General features: G+C 41.5%; 1 protein-coding gene across 1 annotated transcript in view; it reads right to left on the reverse strand.

Annotated features, from left to right (window-relative positions):
* The window catches only part of LOC117766904 (carbonic anhydrase-related protein 10-like), a 102,766-nt gene that overhangs the window by 43,284 nt on the left and 39,875 nt on the right, over window positions 1-19,607 (reverse strand). The window contains exon 3 of the mRNA XM_034594346.1: window positions 3,270-3,412. Within this exon, the coding sequence (XP_034450237.1) occupies window positions 3,270-3,412 (143 nt within the window). The remainder of the gene's footprint in view (window positions 1-3,269; window positions 3,413-19,607) is intronic.

Raw genomic sequence — 19,607 nt, forward strand, 5'->3', positions numbered from 1 at the left:
GTGTTGTCATTACTCTCTGTTAATCACCTAAATATGATGGATATTCATTATAATAACAATGGATCAAATGAATAATGTAAAAGTGGACCCTCAGCTTTACGGGGCTTTACATCATTTTGAGCTCAGACAGTTGGTAATTCTGCAGATCGCAGTGTTCAGAGTAGAAAATCCTGCTCAGCATTAACCAGCAGACAGACAGAGTCGGCTGGAGAACATGGTGACCGGGTACACTTTTGTAAACCCAAACCTTTTTATCGGACCCGATCCATTACCCTCAATTATCTCCAAGTCAAATCTGAACCCACCTGGATCTGTTAACATATGACGGGCAACCCACCCCATCTGTGATTCAACACACATGCTACACACATAGTCACTCAAATCAGATGGGTTATGGCCTCATTGTCCTCCCATTTTGGTGGCTGAGTTCTGTTCTTGGAAAAAAGAAAAAAGTATCTGAATATTTGCAGCACCTGTGCTCAACTGTGTGTGTGTGTTTCTTCAGCAATGACGTGCCTATGCTTGCGCTTACAAGCAGCAAAGCCACTGAGAACATTTTCACCGCTAACTTTGTGACAGTAATCTGAGGGGAGGTGAAGGAGTCCAAGGTGGTGTTGTAGGCCTTCACAATAAAACAAATCCTTGTGGCTGCCTTGGCTTCATATAAGCTGATTTTGATGTTAAAAATACTGCACAATCATTTGAAGTTCTCCTAAGAAAAGTCTACGTCAGTTCCCCCCCACCACCAACTCGCGTCTTTATTTTTTTTTACCTGTGCCTGTACCTGTGAATTTATATGAATAGATTTTTTACCAATTACACACCTTGTTTCCCCAGGACCCGCCCCAGTGCAGGACTTGGAGGTGGTCCACAGCAGATACCAGTTGTTGCCCTTCTTGTTATGACACATTCATTATTTTTTTATTAGTGGGCCAATAACAGTCAGTCCTTAGCATATTACATTATTGAAAAATTTGGAAGTGTGTTTGAATGATGGATTTTGACTGAACTTGGTGGAAGGACATGGCATGGGTCAGGGAAAGGGGACCCATTTAATGCAGCTCCGGATCAGGGGGCGGATCCAGGGATTTTTCTCTATACTTTCTTTCACATTGCAAGATTCAACATCTTCAGTTTTCCCAGGTAATAATTTATTGATCTTGATGAAAAAATCACGCAAATTTAGGGAACTGAGTAAGTGTGTGAAATTTGGAGATATGCTATTTAAGAGCCTAGTTTTTATCTTGTTTTTCCCCTGACATCATGTGCTGCTGGCTGGGGCGTGACCTCCACTACATGTACTTTCCCAACAATCTGCATTCAGCTACTACTCACCTGATGCTTATTGAGGTTACTCGGAACGGATCACAACATCCATGGCCATCTTACAAAATGGTATTTCACCCTCAGGATGTCACTGAGTGGAAATTTTCCCACTGGGTGATGAACTCTTTAAAACACTGGTGTTACCGATTAAACAGGACAATAAACAAGAAAAGGCGTGTGTTGGCTCAGTATCTGTGCAGGATGGATTGAGTGAGATCTGTTACGTTAGATTTCCATGAGCCAGGAGAGCCGCAGATCATCCAACATTTTAATGCTCTTTTAACAGCAAATCCTCATCATGCTCGTCGGTCAACTCTCTGCTTGTCATGTGATGAGACTCCGTTTCTCTGTGATGTGACTTTACCGTAGAACATGACTATCCGACTTGAATCTGACGGGTTGAAACAGAAAAATCGAAATACTAGCACTTATAAATACTATAAATAACAGTACTAATAATTAGTACACAAAAATGAACCAAACAAGGTTTAAAATGAAACAGTAATATAATGTCCCTAGACACGATGTAACACCAGTAACACTGACGTTTAATTAAAGCCTCTGGTATTGTATCCTTATTTCTTATCCTGTCTTATTAGAAAGTTTGCCTTTCTTGAACATGCTCACCTGTGCCCTAATTATTCAGTCCAGTGTGTTTCTGTCACACTCAGCCAGATCCTCAGCCACACTGTCTCCTGGACCTTTACCTGAAAGCACTTCTGTGTTTTTGTGATAATTGAATTATAACTTATCTGTGTATTTTGTGTTTTGTTTTTCAACAAAACCGTTATTTTTTTGTCATTAGGAAACAGAACCTTAAAATGCCAAGCAGAAGATGAGAGAAGATTTAATCTGAAACCCTGAATTTAGAGAAAGCTTTGTTTTAAAGTAAGATGGAATATAGATTTTTTGAGATATGTTCAGTGTATTCATACTAGGGGTAATTATAATTTAGAGTACATGAGGATATTTATATTTTGAACCTAAATCTGAAAACCATTTATATCACAATAAAACCATCCAATTCCAAGGCCACATCTTCAATCCATCAATCCATCAATCCAATTGAAATTGTATAGACCATATTTCCGAATTACATAAGGGTTAACAAGGTGTAATATATTCTGCCCTTAACCCTAAAAAAGGATGAGGAGAAACTACAAAAAAAACATCTCAGGGAGAGTCACATGTGAGGGATCCCTCTCCCAGGGTGGACTGAAGTGCAATATAGATGTCACGTGTAACAGAGAACATCAATTAAATTACAATATTACAGTGTCTGTCATAAATAGAGAAGTGTATTCATGTTTAAAGTATCTATACAGATGACAGTTTCTGACAGAGATGAAAGGAGCAGTAATGACAATTATAGAGGTATTTCTAGTAATGGTAGTACATGTGAGTAGGCATACTGTAAACCTAAGCACTTGTCAGTGAAACTATATCTGTCATTGTTGTCGATCTTGTTTGGCTGCAGTCATGCAGTTCAGCTCTCCAATGAAAAAATACCTCTGAGAGATTTCATTCCATCTAAATGTGGCCAAGAACTAGAATACACTACTAAACATAAAAATTAATTTTGGATGCAATGTATTTTAACGGTGATTCAGGGTGCTTTAGAGAGGATTTTTTCCCGTAAAGATTAACTGTGATTGCTGTGTAGAGGGCTATGATTATAATACCTCCTGAGCCTAGCCCAGTCAAATGCAGCTAGGAATTGTAAAGCCTTCGGATGTGGATGGAAAGCTCATAGTCTTTGTCAGACAGAATCTTCTCTGCGTCTTGATTTAGATAATGTGTCATGTTCGACTCCTCATCTGTGACGAATTAAAGCCCAGCGCTGTCAGAGAAGGACAGTTTCTCTTTTGAAAAGACACTGCCCCCGAGGAGGAGCTCTCAACCAAAGACAGGTGTCAGGTAATCTAAACAATGGCGGTCCTCACCTTGCGTCCTACCATGTTGAGCCTCAGAGGGGTCAGGTAGGGGTCAAAGATCATGTGGCTGGTTTCGATGTCGATGGGAGACTGCCTCTTCCCTATGGTGCACAGGTTCCAGGCTGAGTTCACCAAACCCCAGAAGGATGGGACTGGTGTTGGAGAAAGAGAAGGAGAAAAAGAGAGTGACAGTATTTAATGTGTGTGTGTGTGTGTGTGTGTGTGTGTGTGTGTGTGTGTGTGTGTGTGTGTGTGTGTGCTCTAAAAGATCAAACCATAAAACCGGGAGAAAGTGAGCAGATGGGCTTCATTATGATAGAACAGGAGAAATGGGGAGTTTAGGGAGATTTGAATTTACATACGGCTTCATTAAAAAAGCGGCTTTGATTAAAGTCTCCAGGTTATTATCTGCAAGTATAAGTGAGGCAGGGAAATGGACTTTATTATAGCCTCTAAAAGTTCTCCCACTAGTTTTCATTGCTTATATCATACAGCAGGGGTTCCCAGCCTTTTTCTTGTAATCTCTTCAAATGAAACAGTGTGGTCATGGGTTGTGAGCCGTGAGTGTTCCTGCATGGATTTGTCTCAATTGAAAAATAATTAGAGGCCTGAGAAGATAGTAAGTATTTAACAAGAGAGAAGTAGAGATAAATAAGAAAATAACCTTTTCTGTGATCCCTCAGATTATCCCAGGACCTCCAGCTCTCTTTAGTTAAATGGTAAATGGTCTCTATGTATATAGCACCTTTTGAGTCCTATTGACCACTCAAAGTCCCTTTTACCTGTTCATACACACATCCATACAGTGCTTCTATATGCAGCACCTTTTTTCAACACCATTCACACACTGTCAGCACAGCCATCAAGGGGAATTTGTCTTCAGTGTCTTGCTCAAGGATACTTCAGAATGCAGACCGGAAAAGCCAGGGATCAAACCATTGACCTTCTGCTTAGCGGGCCACAGCCAGAGTAGTTGAGGAATTGTGATTAACAATATGATCCCAAACAGGATGGCCTGTTAAGCCTTGTCTTTACAATAAAACGGAAAAGATACAAGTATTAAAACTAACACAAAGAAACCAGAGATAAGAGCTGTGTCTCAACTCAGGGGTTGATAAAATTCAACCTTCCATCCCAGAGAAACGGGTGGATCCTTCCTGGCCCAACCTATCCTACGATTCATTGCACCTCGACAAAAAAACATCTTTTAAAGAGTTAATGGTGCCGGCCAGCGACAAGACATCCGATGCTTGAGTATCACGCTTCGATTCAGAAGAACACCTAACCCTACACATCAAGCGGCATTAAAACTTTCTCATCATGTCCAACTGCAGATCTGTTGCTAGGCGACAGCAGTAAGTGTCAAGGGAATCCTCCATAGACCACACTTTTTCATTTCTGTTCCACCGAAGGAGATGACCTCTGAAACACAGCTAACATTTGTTTGTTGATTCCACACGTTCTTATTGCCCCTTACCTGCACCTTACAATTGGTAAGAGAAGGTTGTAAAATGTGATCTGATCTTCGTCTACGACATCGGTGCAGACAACCTAATATAAGCATATAACCTAATATAAGCTAATACCACACAAGCTAAAATAATAAGTGTCTCTTCGAACACACCCGTTAAACATTCACTGTGCTGGAAGAAAGAGCATGAAAGACTTTGGATTTAATAAGCAGTTGAACCTCCTTTGGCAGCAATAACCTCAGAAACTACAGAAGTGCTTCAGCTCAGACACATTCTCAGCATGTCTGCTGTGAACGACTCTCTGGGGCTCATTTCTCAGCATCTCTGTTGGGTTAAGGTGGATTTTCTTAGTTTGAAGTTGTTCTGTAGTAGATTTACCCTGACATTATCCTGTAAGAAGCCCTGATAAACTCGGGAATTAATTTCCCCCCCATTGATGTTGAGGTTTTAAGGCCTAGAGACGGCATAGCCCCAAATCATGATGCTCCCTCCATTATGTGTCACCTCTGGAGTCTGTATCTGCCATGGACACCATGATCCATGCACCACCATTTGTGATTGATCAACTCAAGAACATGATATTACCAGCTCCAATTATTCCTTTAAGCCTTTAACCTTGACTCTTGGGCCCTTCAAAAGGCTGGTGCACACTAGTTATGTCACACTAGTTATAACCATACAGTGTCAACTCTTAACACTGGACGATTTGGCCAGAACATAAGACCACACACTTGCCGTTTGTAGAAAACAATTTCAAATTGGCGATTCAAGACACTTGAAATCTCTTTCTTTTAGGTGCATTACCGCCAGTGTGGTAAAGTTCTGTGTCTGTTTTGCTGCGAAAAACAAATTAAGAGGGAAAAAACTAAGGATGTAGTCATGGCTGAGAAGGTGGGAATGGTTTATACATTTAGCTGGAGGTGAATTGGAAGTGAATTGTTGTTTTCTGGTTTGTGACGCTTCCCGGTCAGCTGTCATTGGCTATTGCGGGTTTCTGTCTCCTTGAGATCAGGGAGGCTCCAACTCAATCGGTAGAATTAAGATTATTTTGTAAACCCCTTTCACTTCAGCATTATCGGGGAAGATAATCGGTACCGACCGACCTCCAGTCTGGAAAGCTCCCTCGGTTGTCGGAAGGGGCGAATTGGGTCTAAAACCGGCCCAATTATCCACTAGTGTGTAGCAGCCCTAACCTGGTTGAACATCCTGTCTTTTCCCTTACCACTCATCTTAGCTGAGACAGCAGCCGCAGAGTCATCTGATCAATATCTAAAGTCTTTCATCAGACTTCTCTCTAACTCTCTCTAGCTTTATACAAATCAACTATTATTGACCAATGGTGTGGTCAGCAAATGACAAATTTTAAATGTTTGAATGTGTTTTGTTTGCGTCAGAGCTACATCACAGACATCCAGTCTGGTTTTATTGATTGGACTCCAGGTTTTGACAACTCCTGACTCCAATTAACTTATATTGATGTCATGGGGCGAGAGGTTCGCATACTTTACAAGCTGCACTGTGAATGTTTGAAAAACATATTCTGTACGAACAAAAACTATGCACTACTTTGAGTGTTCTTTAAAAATACTTTTTAATTATTGTAAGTTTGATGAAGATGTAAATAAAGAAGATGTGTTTTTATGTATATATTTTAAGTAATTCCTAAGGTTTCAGTTGCTACACTTACATATTCAGGGCTGCCCACTGAAGTCCAGCTGGATGCTCAATAACCGTATTTCTTCCAATAATGGCCAGAGCGTTTATTTAGCTTTTTATTTAGAGTCATGGAGACTTAGGAAAGGCTCATGTTAGATTTCTGTCCAGTGACAGATTGCTGAGTGACTTTTCTGTTGCCGAAACTAGAAACAGTATTTGGTTGTAATGTCTGCTTCTCCAAATTGTGTTTTAGAAATAAAAATAAATATGATGAAAATGAATTGTCCTCTTGGTTCATTTCATCAGTTTGTTTAATTTCCCTCCTTGCCTGTCTGAGTAAAGCAACAACATGTGTTGTGTTTTTATGAATATTGTAATGGCATGATTACCCCCCCCCCCCCCCCCCCCCCCACACACACACACACACACACACACAAACACACACACTCAGCACAGTGATCCTTACATTTATATTTAATCCATGGAGTCTAGACCTATTTTCTGGGTATTATCTAACATTTGGTAACATGCTCCCTGACCTGTGAAAGCCTCAAGGCCTCTATTATAGCTGCCTGTAAACCGTGTCTCTTTTGTCCAGCAGTTAGTCCAGCAGAGCAGGATTATACAAAAGTGGATGGTGAACTGCAGCCAATATGATAGCATCATGTTATTGACTCTATAGCTCTCTGGTCGTTATTAGTCAACGCTTTGACATAGATTTTTTTGTCAAACTCTTTTTGCCAACTAAATTCAATTATCTAGCTACAAAATTTCACAATTGGAATGCTGATGTACAAGGCATACAGAAGCACTGGATGTCAAAGTTGACGTATACTTCGCAATAATGAAGAGGACCATTCGTGATTTGCTAAATTATTAAAGGGGACTTTACAAGAAACTGTGGCCTTAATAGTCTGCATGAGCACGGCAGGCTAAACAAAACAAATTCAACAAGTGAGTGACAGGAAAAAAGAAGCAAATGCAATGGTAGTAGGTCTAATGCTGTTTTCACACCAAATGCAAAGCAAATTTTCACATCTGTTTTTGTGTTTCAGATGGCCAGTAGGTGCGGTTGGGATATTATTGATGGGACCAGTGCTGTCAGTGGTACTAATTCCTGCCACACTTCTGCTGTATCGGGGGGAGAGAGCTCAAGAGGGAACTCTTTGGATACAGGATCATTCGTATTTACTTGCGCTACTCATAACATTACATTACATATCATTTAGCTGACGCTTTTATCCAAAGCGACTTACAATAAGTGCGTTGAGGGTACAAACTCAAAACAGCAAGAATCATGTAAGAACATTAGCTTAAAAAAAGCCAATCTATAAAGTGCTGCATGTAAGTATAAGTGCAACTTGACTTAGACCAGGGTTCGGCAACTTTACTATCAAAAGAGCCATTTTGCCCCCTCTCTGACCAAATAAAATTAATTTTGAACTAAGTTCATGGTTCTAAAAATGAATTAGTTCATGTCCATTTGTTCCATTTTTTATTGGGATGATTTAGGTGACTTACGATACTTACGATATGTGTTTAGTTATTAATGGATGGTGTCGGATCATGTCTGCGTGTCGCTCCACTCATTTTAACACTGAGTCCTGTACTGAGCACAAAATGTTGACGAGTCATTTTTCATGATGTTTAAATGCAGCCTCATAAACTCTGGAGCGAATCAAACAAACACTAAGTTACTACATGTGCTGATCAGGTCCTGATAACTAGTGATGAGTGTTTATTAGTTCAAGTGAGAGCAGAGTGGAGGAGGACACAGAAACTCCAGCTCGGTACAAACCAGCTGCAGCTTCAGCTCTGATCATGACGCAGCTGATCACTGAGCAGCTGTGACCAGAGAAACTCACTGTTTCACTGTTCTGACCAGCTGCTTCACGTGAACAAGCTCTGATCTCACTGCGTGTGTCGCTCTAAGCGAGTGAGTTGGGGCGGTGCCCCGGGCCTGTGTGTGTGTCTGTGTGTGCTGTCTGGGAGCACACACACACACATTTTCTCTCGCTCCTGGTATTTCACATTATGGCCTAAAAATTTACGTGAAGATGAGTGACGTTCACTCCAGCGAGAGTGAACGTCACTCATCTTCACGTAAATTTTTAGGCCATAATGTGAAATACCAGGAGCGAGAGAAAATGTGTGTGTGTGTGCACGTTCATCATATGAAAACTGATTTGTTCAGTTCATCATTCACGAAAAATATGAACGCGTTCATGCACATCACTGTACAGGGAGCCACTGCAGAGGGACTGAAGAGCTGCATGCGGCTCCAGAGCTGCGGGTTGCCGACCCCTGAATAAGACCATCTTCTTAGCCAAGGTGTAGTCGGAAGAGATGTGTCTTTAGTCAACCGGACAGCCACTGGTAACCAGTGAAGGGAGTGGAGGAGTGGTGTAGGGTGAGAGAACTTAGTTAGTTTGAAGACCAGTCGAGCTGCTGCATTCTGGATGAGCTGCAGAGGTCGGATGGTACTAGCAGGTAGACCAGCCAGGAGGGAGTTACAATAGTCTAGGCGTGAGATGACCAGAGCCTGGACCAGAACCTGCGCCGCCTTCTGAGTGAGAAGGGGACGTTGTTGTTGTGCTGCATGTATCTACACGATTGGGTTGTTGCAGCAATGTTGGCGGTAAGGGAGAGTTGACTGTCGAGACTTGTCGATGGTGATAGTATGGTCATTGGTGGGAGAGCTCTTTCCTGGAAGGAAAAGTAGCTTTGCCTTGTCAAGGTTGATTTTCAAGTGGTGTACACCCAGATCCTGAAGGGAGGAAATAAGGATCTGGTGGTTCACTGTGTCAAATGCAGCAGAAAGGTCTAGAAGGATAAGGACAGAGGAGAGAGAGGCTGCTCTAGCAGTGTGAAGTTGCTCAGAGACAGCAAGGAGGGCAGTCTCAGTTGAGTGGCCTGCCTTAAAACCAAACTGGTGAGGGTCAAGAAGGTTGTTATGGTGGAGATAGAGGAGAGTTGATTAAAGATAGCATGCTTAAGTGCTTTGGAGAGAAAAGGAAGAAGAGAGACAGTTCTGTAGTTGTTTACTTCAGACGGGTTGAGGGTAGGTTTCTTGAGGAGGGGGTTCACTCTTGCCTCTTTAAGAGAGTTAGGGAAACAGCCAGTTGACAAGGGAGGGTTAATAAGATGGGTCAGAAAAGGAAGAAGGTCAGGAGCAATAGACTGGAGAATGTGTCATGGGATGGGGTCAAGGGAGCAGGTGGCTGGGCGGGCTCGGTTACTAGGGTAAGAACTTGATTGGGAGACAGGGGGGTGAAAGAGGAAAGAGAAGAAGATGAAGATGAAGTTGTTGGAATGGTCATTTCAGAAGGTGGGTTAGAGAATGAGGAGCGTATGTCATCTATCTTTTTAATAAAGTAGTTGCCAAAGTGGCTTGGTAGAAGGGTGGAAGGATGAGGGGGGGGGGGGGGGGTCAACTAGGGTAGAAAAGATGGAGAAGAGTTTTTGGGGTTTGGAGAATGAGGATTGAATTTTTGTCTGATAAAAAGAGCTTTTGGCTGCAGAAATAGAGGCAGAGAATGAGGAAATAAGAGATTGATAAGTGAGCAGGTCGTCAGGTTGTTTTGATTTCTGCAATTTCCTTTCTTGTCGGACAACCACAGAGCTGGGGAGGACTTGCACACCTGCTGTGAAGTAAGAGGACAAAGAGAGTCAAGAGAGGAGGACAGAGTAGAGAGGAGAGTATCTGTCGAAGAGTTAGGAACTCGCACACGAGTAAACACAACCTATGAATAGGAGGACTATTCGCTGAAGTGACTACAATTGCTGAGTTGTGCCTTCAGAAGAAATGCTAGAGAAGCCAGCGCTGTCGTGGGTGGGGCCATAAGAATTGCACACAGCTCAGGGAATTTCTTCTTCAAGAGCTGCAACTGCCGCTTCCAGCGCTACCTCAGGATGACCAGTGGCCGGTTTGATGACCTGCTAGCTGGGGTCAGTGCTATATCCTGTCTCTTCGTGTTCGGTATGAATGCATCTGAAGAATGTGTTGTTAGAAGGTCTGCACCTGCTATGGTGAGACACTGTCTCCATCCAATTTGTTATGTTTTAACATGACAAGAACACTGATCTTAAAACATTAAATTAAATTAAATTTGCACATCACCCAGACTAAAAGTTAATACTCTCACCAGCTGATGGTCCAGAAGACATAGAAATAAAGAAACTGTATTGGTCTTGATCCTGTGTTGCATTGTAGCACTTTTATGCATTTATCAAGTATAATAAAAAAAAAAAAAGCCAACAAGCAGAAGATGACATTTACTGCAAAACTATAGGTTCACTTAATATACAGTATGTGAGTGGACAAGCAGCAAACATGTGAGCTGTTAAAGATCAGATTCTGCAGGCTTTCTCTACCACCAGCTGATCTCTGCCATGGCATAATTACTAAGATCGTCTATCCTGTGGCCATGGACCTGGAATAGGATCAGATGTGGGGGCTGAAAGCTGATCTAAAGCCAGCCAGATGCAGGATGCATCGTTTAACACCACAGCGAAAAAGAAAGCAAAAGGATGAACTCACGTGCACACGAACACACACACAATGGGCAAATTCAAGTCCAAAAGTCCTTACACACAACCTAAGGTGGCCTTACTGAAGCCAGAATCATTTTGACACCTGCACAAATTTTTTTTTACTTTTCTCTCTCTCCCACACACACACACACACACACACACACACACACACACACACACACACACACACACACACACACACACACACACAGATGAGAGGGCTTATGTCTAGCTAAACTCATAATACTTGTCAGAGACGGGCTTAATGACAAATCAGAGTGTAAAACAGCTGTCATTATGATCAAAAAACTCATCAACACTAGTCAGTGTGCTCAGCTAAGACTAAGTGGGGGAAATGTTTAAATGCTGTTGGCTGTTAATTCGTGGTCCATAAAGTTGAGGTTGTGTTTCTTTCTTCCTTCTTGTGTACTGTTTTAATTTTCACAACCATTGACTCGAAACCTCGAACGGCCGACAACATCAACTGTCCCTCTCTCTCTCTCTCTCTCTCTCTCTCTCTCTCTCTCGCGCTCTCTCTCTCCATCTATTCATCCGTCCCTCTCTGGCAGTGGAGGAGTGAAGTGACAGATGTGCTGGCCCTGACCTGCAGAGAGCAGTCTTGACCCCTGCTCGGCACACAGCCGCATGTCAACACCCTGTTTTATTACCCATCTGTGTCTGTGTGTGTACAGTAGGTGTGTGTGTGTGTCAGAGAACTCATACGGATGCAGATACATTTTCTTCACTAAAAATGAAGAAAATGTCGAGGGATTTTGTATAAGAAGTAGGAAAAGTACAGTTGAACCAGTGTGTGTAGAAAAGACTTGCTGTTACTGCCTCTCTGCAGTGGTGGACATGTTTTTTTGTGAAATATCTTAACAATTACAGGAGGGATTGCCTTGACATGCGGGACATTTATGTTCCCCTCAGGAAAAATTCAAATAGTTTCCTGATCCCGTGACTTTCATCTTTGCCACCATCAGGTTTATCTCTAGTACTGTCAAACACTTGGTTTGTAGCTAAATACCTGCTAATTTACTCTGCCATGGCTGTAGAGCAATTTCGTTGCCCATCAGATTTCATCTGAAGATAAACTAGCCTCTGGGGGCAACGGCCACTATTTTGGGGCTGCTGGTGTAGACAGTGGATATCCGGGTCAAAAGTCCATATTCCTTTCACTGTTTCACTGGAACGTTTTTCCACAAAAAACACAAACAGCAATAATTTTTGTAGGCTAGGTGTTCTTGGTTCAGACGACATTTTGACTAATCTCTATTACCCATCTGCATATTAATACAGGTAATTTAAAAAGCTGCTTGCCAACCAAACGTGATAGTTCAAACCAGAATCAAAACCAGAATCTCGAAAATCACCTACTTACCTACAGATTCAAAATATTTGCATTCAGAATCTGTTTATAGAGATTATACTTGGTACTTTGCACAAATAGAGTGCTGCAGGAGTGAGTCAGCATTTTTGCATTTCCATTACACTCTTAAGCTGATGGGTTTTTTGAAAAGCTTTTTGGTTAGATACCTGAAATAATGTCTGTTGTTGAGACAAGCTTAAGACATTTTTTTCTGAAACATAAAGTACATTAGGAAATATTCCACACAGTGATTTTAACATGTCTCAGAAAAGGCGTCTGCTAACAAGTGGTTAAATGAGACTACAGAGGTTGTCAGGGACAATATATGTCATCACACCGAACATGAAATCCAATCTACTCACAAGTCCGCCCACACAGCCTTGTGTAAATACTCGTCTCTTACAAACTATGACTTACTTTCTAAGACTTACTTTATAGAAGAGGTAAGCAGGAAATACAACTGCAAAGATATTGATAGTGATGTTAAAGTCACGTGGTGTAGTTTGTTTATAGCCTATTAGCCGTTTTTTAATCTACCAATTGTTATGAGGCTTTTTATACATTGATCGTTACAATTATCTTGTTGAAAAGCAGTAAGTGTAAATAACCTTTGTTTCCTTTTGAGTTTATTGTTCAGTACTACAAGTTTATTTCGTGTATGTTTGCCCTAGAATTTATGAGGCACACATTTCCCACAAACACATACATTTTATGTGCACGTATTTCAGCTGCCACACAAGACGCACACAGCCAGGACATCAGGGTTAAAGTGACTGGAAGGATCCGGGCTCATGATCTACCAGCATCGATTACTAAATAAATATGTGATTTTCAGTTGGTGTGTGAAGAGCGACAGAGACAAGCAGACACACACACACACACACATACAGGCTGCAGACATGAGAGGTTCTTCCTGCAGATTATCGCACAGTGCAGAGTTGCTTTTAACTAAGAAGAAGCAATGCCCCGCTTATCCAGGAACACTTTAATATAAATTCAGCAGGTTATAATAAAGATCAGCTCTGTGTGAGGGAATAGAAGAGAACATACATGTGCCTCAATGCAGTGGCACAGCCAAGAAGGGGCCATGTGACACCCTGATACAGAAAAAAAGGCTATAATCAGATTTCTTCCACTATTTTAAGGCCTAAAATTAATGAATGTCAAACCAATGTGGAGAGCATCAAAATAGCTAAATGGGGGCAGGCTGGTCAGCCCCACTTCTTATAGGAAACTCTTAAATCCCTTCTTTATTAGGTGTTTAGGTGTTTCAGATGTCATATCGTCTTCTGCAGCGTGCATTGGCTGGGATCACGCCCCTCCTCTCTCCCCAGCCTCAGACACTGTGATGCCCCCTCTGCCTCCTGGGCCACTGTGCTGCAGCTCTCCCTGAGTTTCTGCTCTGTGATGCTGAGCATTTTAATTGCTCCTTGCAATGACTGTCCAGGGAAACTCTCAGGCTTGGTGGCCTCTATCGATTATTACTACTGCCAGCAGGACAACACTGACTTTGGAAGAAATACATCCACCAAATCCCCTTCAAATACAAAATAAGTCTCATTCATGGGTGCTTGGATCAAGACTCAGACTGACAGGAGGTGTCTCAAGGCCAGTCTTCTGACATCGTTACAATAGGTATTAAACCCCTACCCATGTTTACTCTGTTTTACAATGTTAAAGCAGACATGTTGTGTAATTGCTGTTATTTCAATACATCTAAAAGCACTAAAGCCTAAATGAAATTATTGTAAAGCAAAGCAGTTGTCTTCCTGAGTTGTGTAGCTTCCATGTGTTGTATGTTGTATTACGTACCTAATTTGTAAATAAAGGGAGGAAGTTCTGGCCACACACCAGCTGTTTGGTTTCTCACGGTAAAGAAATCACAGAATGCACCATGTTCCCCCAACTCATTTGCTCTTAAAGTGAGAAAGATCTCATAAAACAGTCAAAGTTGAGCACATTTAATCATAAGGTTAAGTATTATGGCGTCGCAGACTACTGTGCAGAGAAACATATGTCAGGGGGGGGCTGGTTATACTAGTGGGAGGAAAAGATTGTTAACCACTTCTCTTCATGGCCACAGTTTACCTTCTACTACTTCCAGCGGGATCAAGCTCCATGTCACAAAGTAAAAGTCGTCTCAAAATGGTTTCATAAACATCAGTGTAGCTGTGTCTCAATTTAGGGGCTGCATTTTTCAGAGGGCGCGGCCTACACAGCCCATGAAGGAGGCAGTCTTCACTCGTCGCTTGCTGATGTCAAAACCTCTATGGAAAACGGTTAGTCATGGAAGAGCAATGAATCCTGGGATAGGTTGGGCCGTGGAGGATCCACTCGTCTGGAGCCTTCATTTCTTTGGGGATGAAAGGACACATTTGAAGGAGCCTTCGAAATGGGACAGCTTAATCGCACCGCTGTGATGCAAGCGTCTTTAAATGCAGCCTCCGAAGGATGCAGCCCCTGAATCGAGACATGGCTAGTGAGTTCAATGACCTTCCTCATGTGTGCCTCAACTGGAGCCACTGTCATCAGTGATGACTCATTTCAAATAGTAACACTTCAGAGAGTTTTACACCATTCTGTAATGTGAATAGTTGCTGGTTAAGTCCACTGAACTCTCCTCCAGAAGATACTTTCCATTCTGCAGAAAAGAGCTCAACACTTTGCATTAGATAGTTAGATAGTGACATTTCCCCAGGCTGTCAGAGTTGTTTCATCTTATCCATTGCTACAAACAGTAGAAACTGATCTTCCCCTAATAGGACAAATTGAAACTGTTAGAATACGAACACTTAAATTAACTAATTCTTTTCAATACTACAGTACCTGTAAAGCCAACAGACATATCTACTCAAAATAAGTAAATGTCACGGCAGGATAGAAACTCCAAACTTCTTTTTCTACCACCAATTTTCAAGGTCTCGACCAAGTGCCTTGAGATAGTGTATGTTATGATTTGGTGCTATACGAATAAAAATGAATTGAAAAATATTTTGCTAACTGTATACATCAAACAAACTGCATAGGTAGAATTTGAAAACACATCTGACTCACAGATTTACCTCACCCATGATTCGCACAGCTCTTGATACATTAAACACTGTTTAAATAAATCTTTGGCTCAACCCTCATCGATCACAGCACTCCCCTTCATTACCCCACCCATTCTCATTAATTATTTCAAACCTGATGTATCTCATAGATACACTCAAGGTAGCCTTTGACGTGTGTATGATGACATACTGGGTTTTAATGTGAATACACTGGCAGCAATATTAGATGCCCAGAGCCACTCTATCCACTGCATTATTGGATTCTATGAGCTTTAATAGTCTCATTACAGTGCTCTCCAATGGGTTACATAGTAAATATGTAAAAATAAAATAAACATATATTCTATACGTGTATATAGAAAAAGATTAAAAGATTTTGTTCAACACACTTATCTACTGTTTTATTCATATATTTCTACACCTTTGTGGGCCTAAGTCTTTCACACTTCAAACAGTGAAACAAATTCATCCACAAGCAAATGTAAGTAATTCACAAGAGATTTGAAGAAGCCGCCCAAAGTGTTGCTAATCATCGATAACATTGGACCACAAAGGCAGAGAAGAGTGAGTGAGATGTAGAGAAAGATAGAGACAGTGAGAGGAAGGAGCCAGAGGGATGGAGAGAGGGAGGAAGCCATGTGGACCCACTGTCCTTTTTAATATTCATAAACCGAGTTCAAATGGTGGAGAAGAGAGAGACGGGGGAGACAAATACATAATGAGAAGAAGGAGATAAATAGTGAGGGAGGAGTGCCAAAGAGTCCATGATGCCTCTCAAAGGAAAACAATGAGTTTTCAGCCAACTTGTGTGTGATAAGAACTTAATAAATGAAAAATAACTCAATGAAAAATAATTCTAAAGCATAAGGGTATGGGGATTTTCTACATTTGTCTTGTTGTCACACGACCAATAAGACCTGTGCATCTATCAAAGCTCAATTTATCTCATTCTTTTGTGACATAGAGCTCCATTGTTGTATAAAACGCCACCAATTAGCACCAAAGTCGACACTGCACTTTCATGGTGAAGTGGGATGCTGATAAGATGAAAGGTTCTCGAGACATGTGTTCCATATACATACAGACGGACAAAAATGGGTCAAATGTTGTTCATACCAATCCATGAGCAGGGTCGTTTGAAGCCTGGGTCTGTCACAGGAACAAACAAATAAGCTTTGTTGCTGTCTTCAACCCACAAGCTCCACAGAGAGGTAGGAAATGGATGATGTGTAGTTAAAATACTGTTATCAAACTGGGCACAGTACAAATAGGCCTGTGAAGCATAGACACAAAGGCCCTGTTTCTGCAGTTAATTCTGCATCGGCCTGGTCCATTCTGATTCCCTGAGCCGTGGTCAGTGACTGGAAAACCTTCATTTCAGCAAAAGTACCATTTCTCATTTTCTTCTTGAAATTCATTATGGTGCAAATTCTGTTGTAAGATGTGACATGTAATGGGAATAAAATTGAAATACAGTTGTCGTATAAACAGCTTCATGAACCTTTTATGTGATTTATTTCCACCAGTTGAATAAAACGCCACACCATCTGCCTCTGGCTAGAGTTTTGAGGTGCAGTGTTCCCCTGGTGCTGTTCTGCATCATCCTGACATCAGCATCACATCACAGAGGAGCTCTTTCCGTTTGTTGAGCCGCTGTTTTCATGTGTGTTTCACTGTGACTGGCACAACTGTTTCAGAGCGAGGACATCAGTGACATGACTGGCTGAGAGTGAAATCATTAATCACCATAGCCCGATTCAAAGGGAAAGGAAATAACTTCATGCATAAAAATATTGGACTGTAAAACTTGAAGTCTGCATGTCAACAAGGAAGTTCGGGACATAACCCATATTAACCTTGCACTGTTTGTGCTACTGCACCTATAAATTAAAATGGGAGGTGCACAGCAGCAGTCTGCCGTGTCATGTGTTCATTAGTGCAAGTAAAAGAAGTAGAACAAAGTATTCAGACCATGCAATATAAAAATACTCCTGATGCCACATTCTGCAGTTAAACAACAGGTGTGTTGGATGCTGAACCGATGAAGGGTTCACATTCTCTCCTGAAAAATCCTGGATCACTTAACATTTCTCAGTGATAACCCTATTCAGCTCCTTTCTCCTCTGTCTCTATCCCAAACACTGGGTAACCAGGGCAACAGCGCACACCTTATCATCTTTTAATTAAGTCCGGCCTCAGTAAGGTCTGCAGTTCGATCCCAATCTTCCCTAGTCCTCATGCCGAAGTGTCCTTGGGCAAGACACTGAACTCCAAATAGATGCACTGGATGTGTGTGTGTGAATGGGTGAAGGTAAAACTGTACTGTAAAGCGCTTTGAGTGGTCATCAGGACTAGAAAAGTGCTACATAACTACAGACCATTTATAATTCACCATTTTAACAGGTTGACACATCACTGCAATCACACCCGTGATGTAGTCAAGACTTTCAAAAAGCAAATTCATCCTTCCTAAACTGCATCATCACACAGAGAGCCATGTGGGTTCTGTGCTCTGATTACCTATAATCTCTTTACCTCTAAATTCAGACAAAAGGCAAGTCATTGTATTTTGACCTTAACACCTAAAAAAGATTGTCTGATGATATAGTTTTTTGGTTGGCATTATCTAGGCCTCCAGCTCTATGGCAATGGAGCAATGGAGAGATTTTTAACCACGACATATCCTTTGCCTCATACATAGGCTAAAACAACTTATTGCATGGGATAGACTTTTTCCACAAATATCAGAATATTTCTAATTTTCAGAGGTGGAAAAAGTCTATGTTGTATATTTACAACAGAATTAAAAATCCTTCTCCTCACATACAAAGCTCTAAATAATCAAGCCCCATCTTTTATTAAAGAGCTCACAGCTCAATATTATCAAATCACTTCTCTCCCTAAATACAGGCTCGCTTGTGGTTCCTAGAGTCTGTGAGGGTACAACGGGAGGCTTCAGCTACCAGGCTCCTCTCCTGTGGAACCAGCTCCCACTCCGAGTTCAGGAGGATTCTTTGGCTAAAGTCACACTCTTATAGTTATTTGCTTTCTGATGTAGAGTTAGATAACAGTGATGGCTCTCCTGTTTAGAAAGTTGAATTCTTTCAAATGGTTTAAAAAAATCCTGTGATGATATTTTGTATTTATGTTGTGTTTTACAGGGGTAATCTGTTAAACTTCCCAGAGTCTAGGTGACCGACAACAGTTATTTCTTTAAATATTAATCACAGAGCTCATTGAGTTAGGTGTGAGTATTCAGTAGTCAGTATATGCACAACAAAACTAACACCAATGAGCTCTGCAGTGTAGTGGAAAAATAACTAAGTTTGGTTGAAACCTATGTTGTAGTTGAAAAGTAAGTTTTATGACCTATATCTATACATATACAACCTGTCCAAATACTTTATGACCTGAACTGTTTTATGGTCTGAACTGTGTATGACCTGCAAACTGTCAGACCCTTTTTATCACTTATTTACTCTCCAAAGAACTGAATGTATCTGCTTATCTCCAAAGGAAACATATGTAAATCAGTTGTCTGTGTTTAGATTCCTCTCTCAACCTGCGCCTACAGAACCAGTCTGAACTGGTTCAGAGAATCAACCTTAGTCCTCCTATATAAGATCCTTGCATTTGACTGTCCTGCATCTTCACTCTGAGATCCCTGTGACTCTCTGTTGATCCTTTCTGCAGAAAGCCCCTATTAAAATACACAAAGACAAATTTGGTGTTTCAGCCTCTTGTATTTCCAGATTTCCATCACAGCAGACAGACTGAGAGAGAAAAGATGAGCTCTCTGAGAGCTGGGACGTAACTACTGTGTAAACTGGAGTTTGAAAAGTTGAGCCATCAGAGAGAGCCAAGCGTGCTGAGGACGGACAGTTGTCATGATTGCTGTGTCACCTCTGTTTATTTTGGCCAGTTTGCCTCTCTCTTGTGGCATAATACACCCACCAGATGTCCTTGTCTGTCCTCCTTTTCCCAAATCAGCCTGCTACCGTTTCATGTTCACAATCCCTGGAACTTCCCCACCTACCTACACACCAGGTCCTCATTTGCTTCCCTGTATGTATATAAGCCCTATCCTTTAGTTAGTTGCTGTGTTGTTGCACATGTCAAAGTATTTGTCCTGTAGTCTGGTCAGCATCATTTGTTCAATTGAAGTAACGACATCAGCCTGCACTTGAGTCCTCCCTTCCTCTGCTCCTTCCACCAGTTGTGACAGACAGGCTGCACTAGGCCTGCCGTTCCTGGGAGGACGTTG

This window comes from Hippoglossus hippoglossus, chromosome 8, assembly GCF_009819705.1.
Source record: "Hippoglossus hippoglossus isolate fHipHip1 chromosome 8, fHipHip1.pri, whole genome shotgun sequence".
NCBI lineage: Eukaryota > Metazoa > Chordata > Actinopteri > Pleuronectiformes > Pleuronectidae > Hippoglossus > Hippoglossus hippoglossus.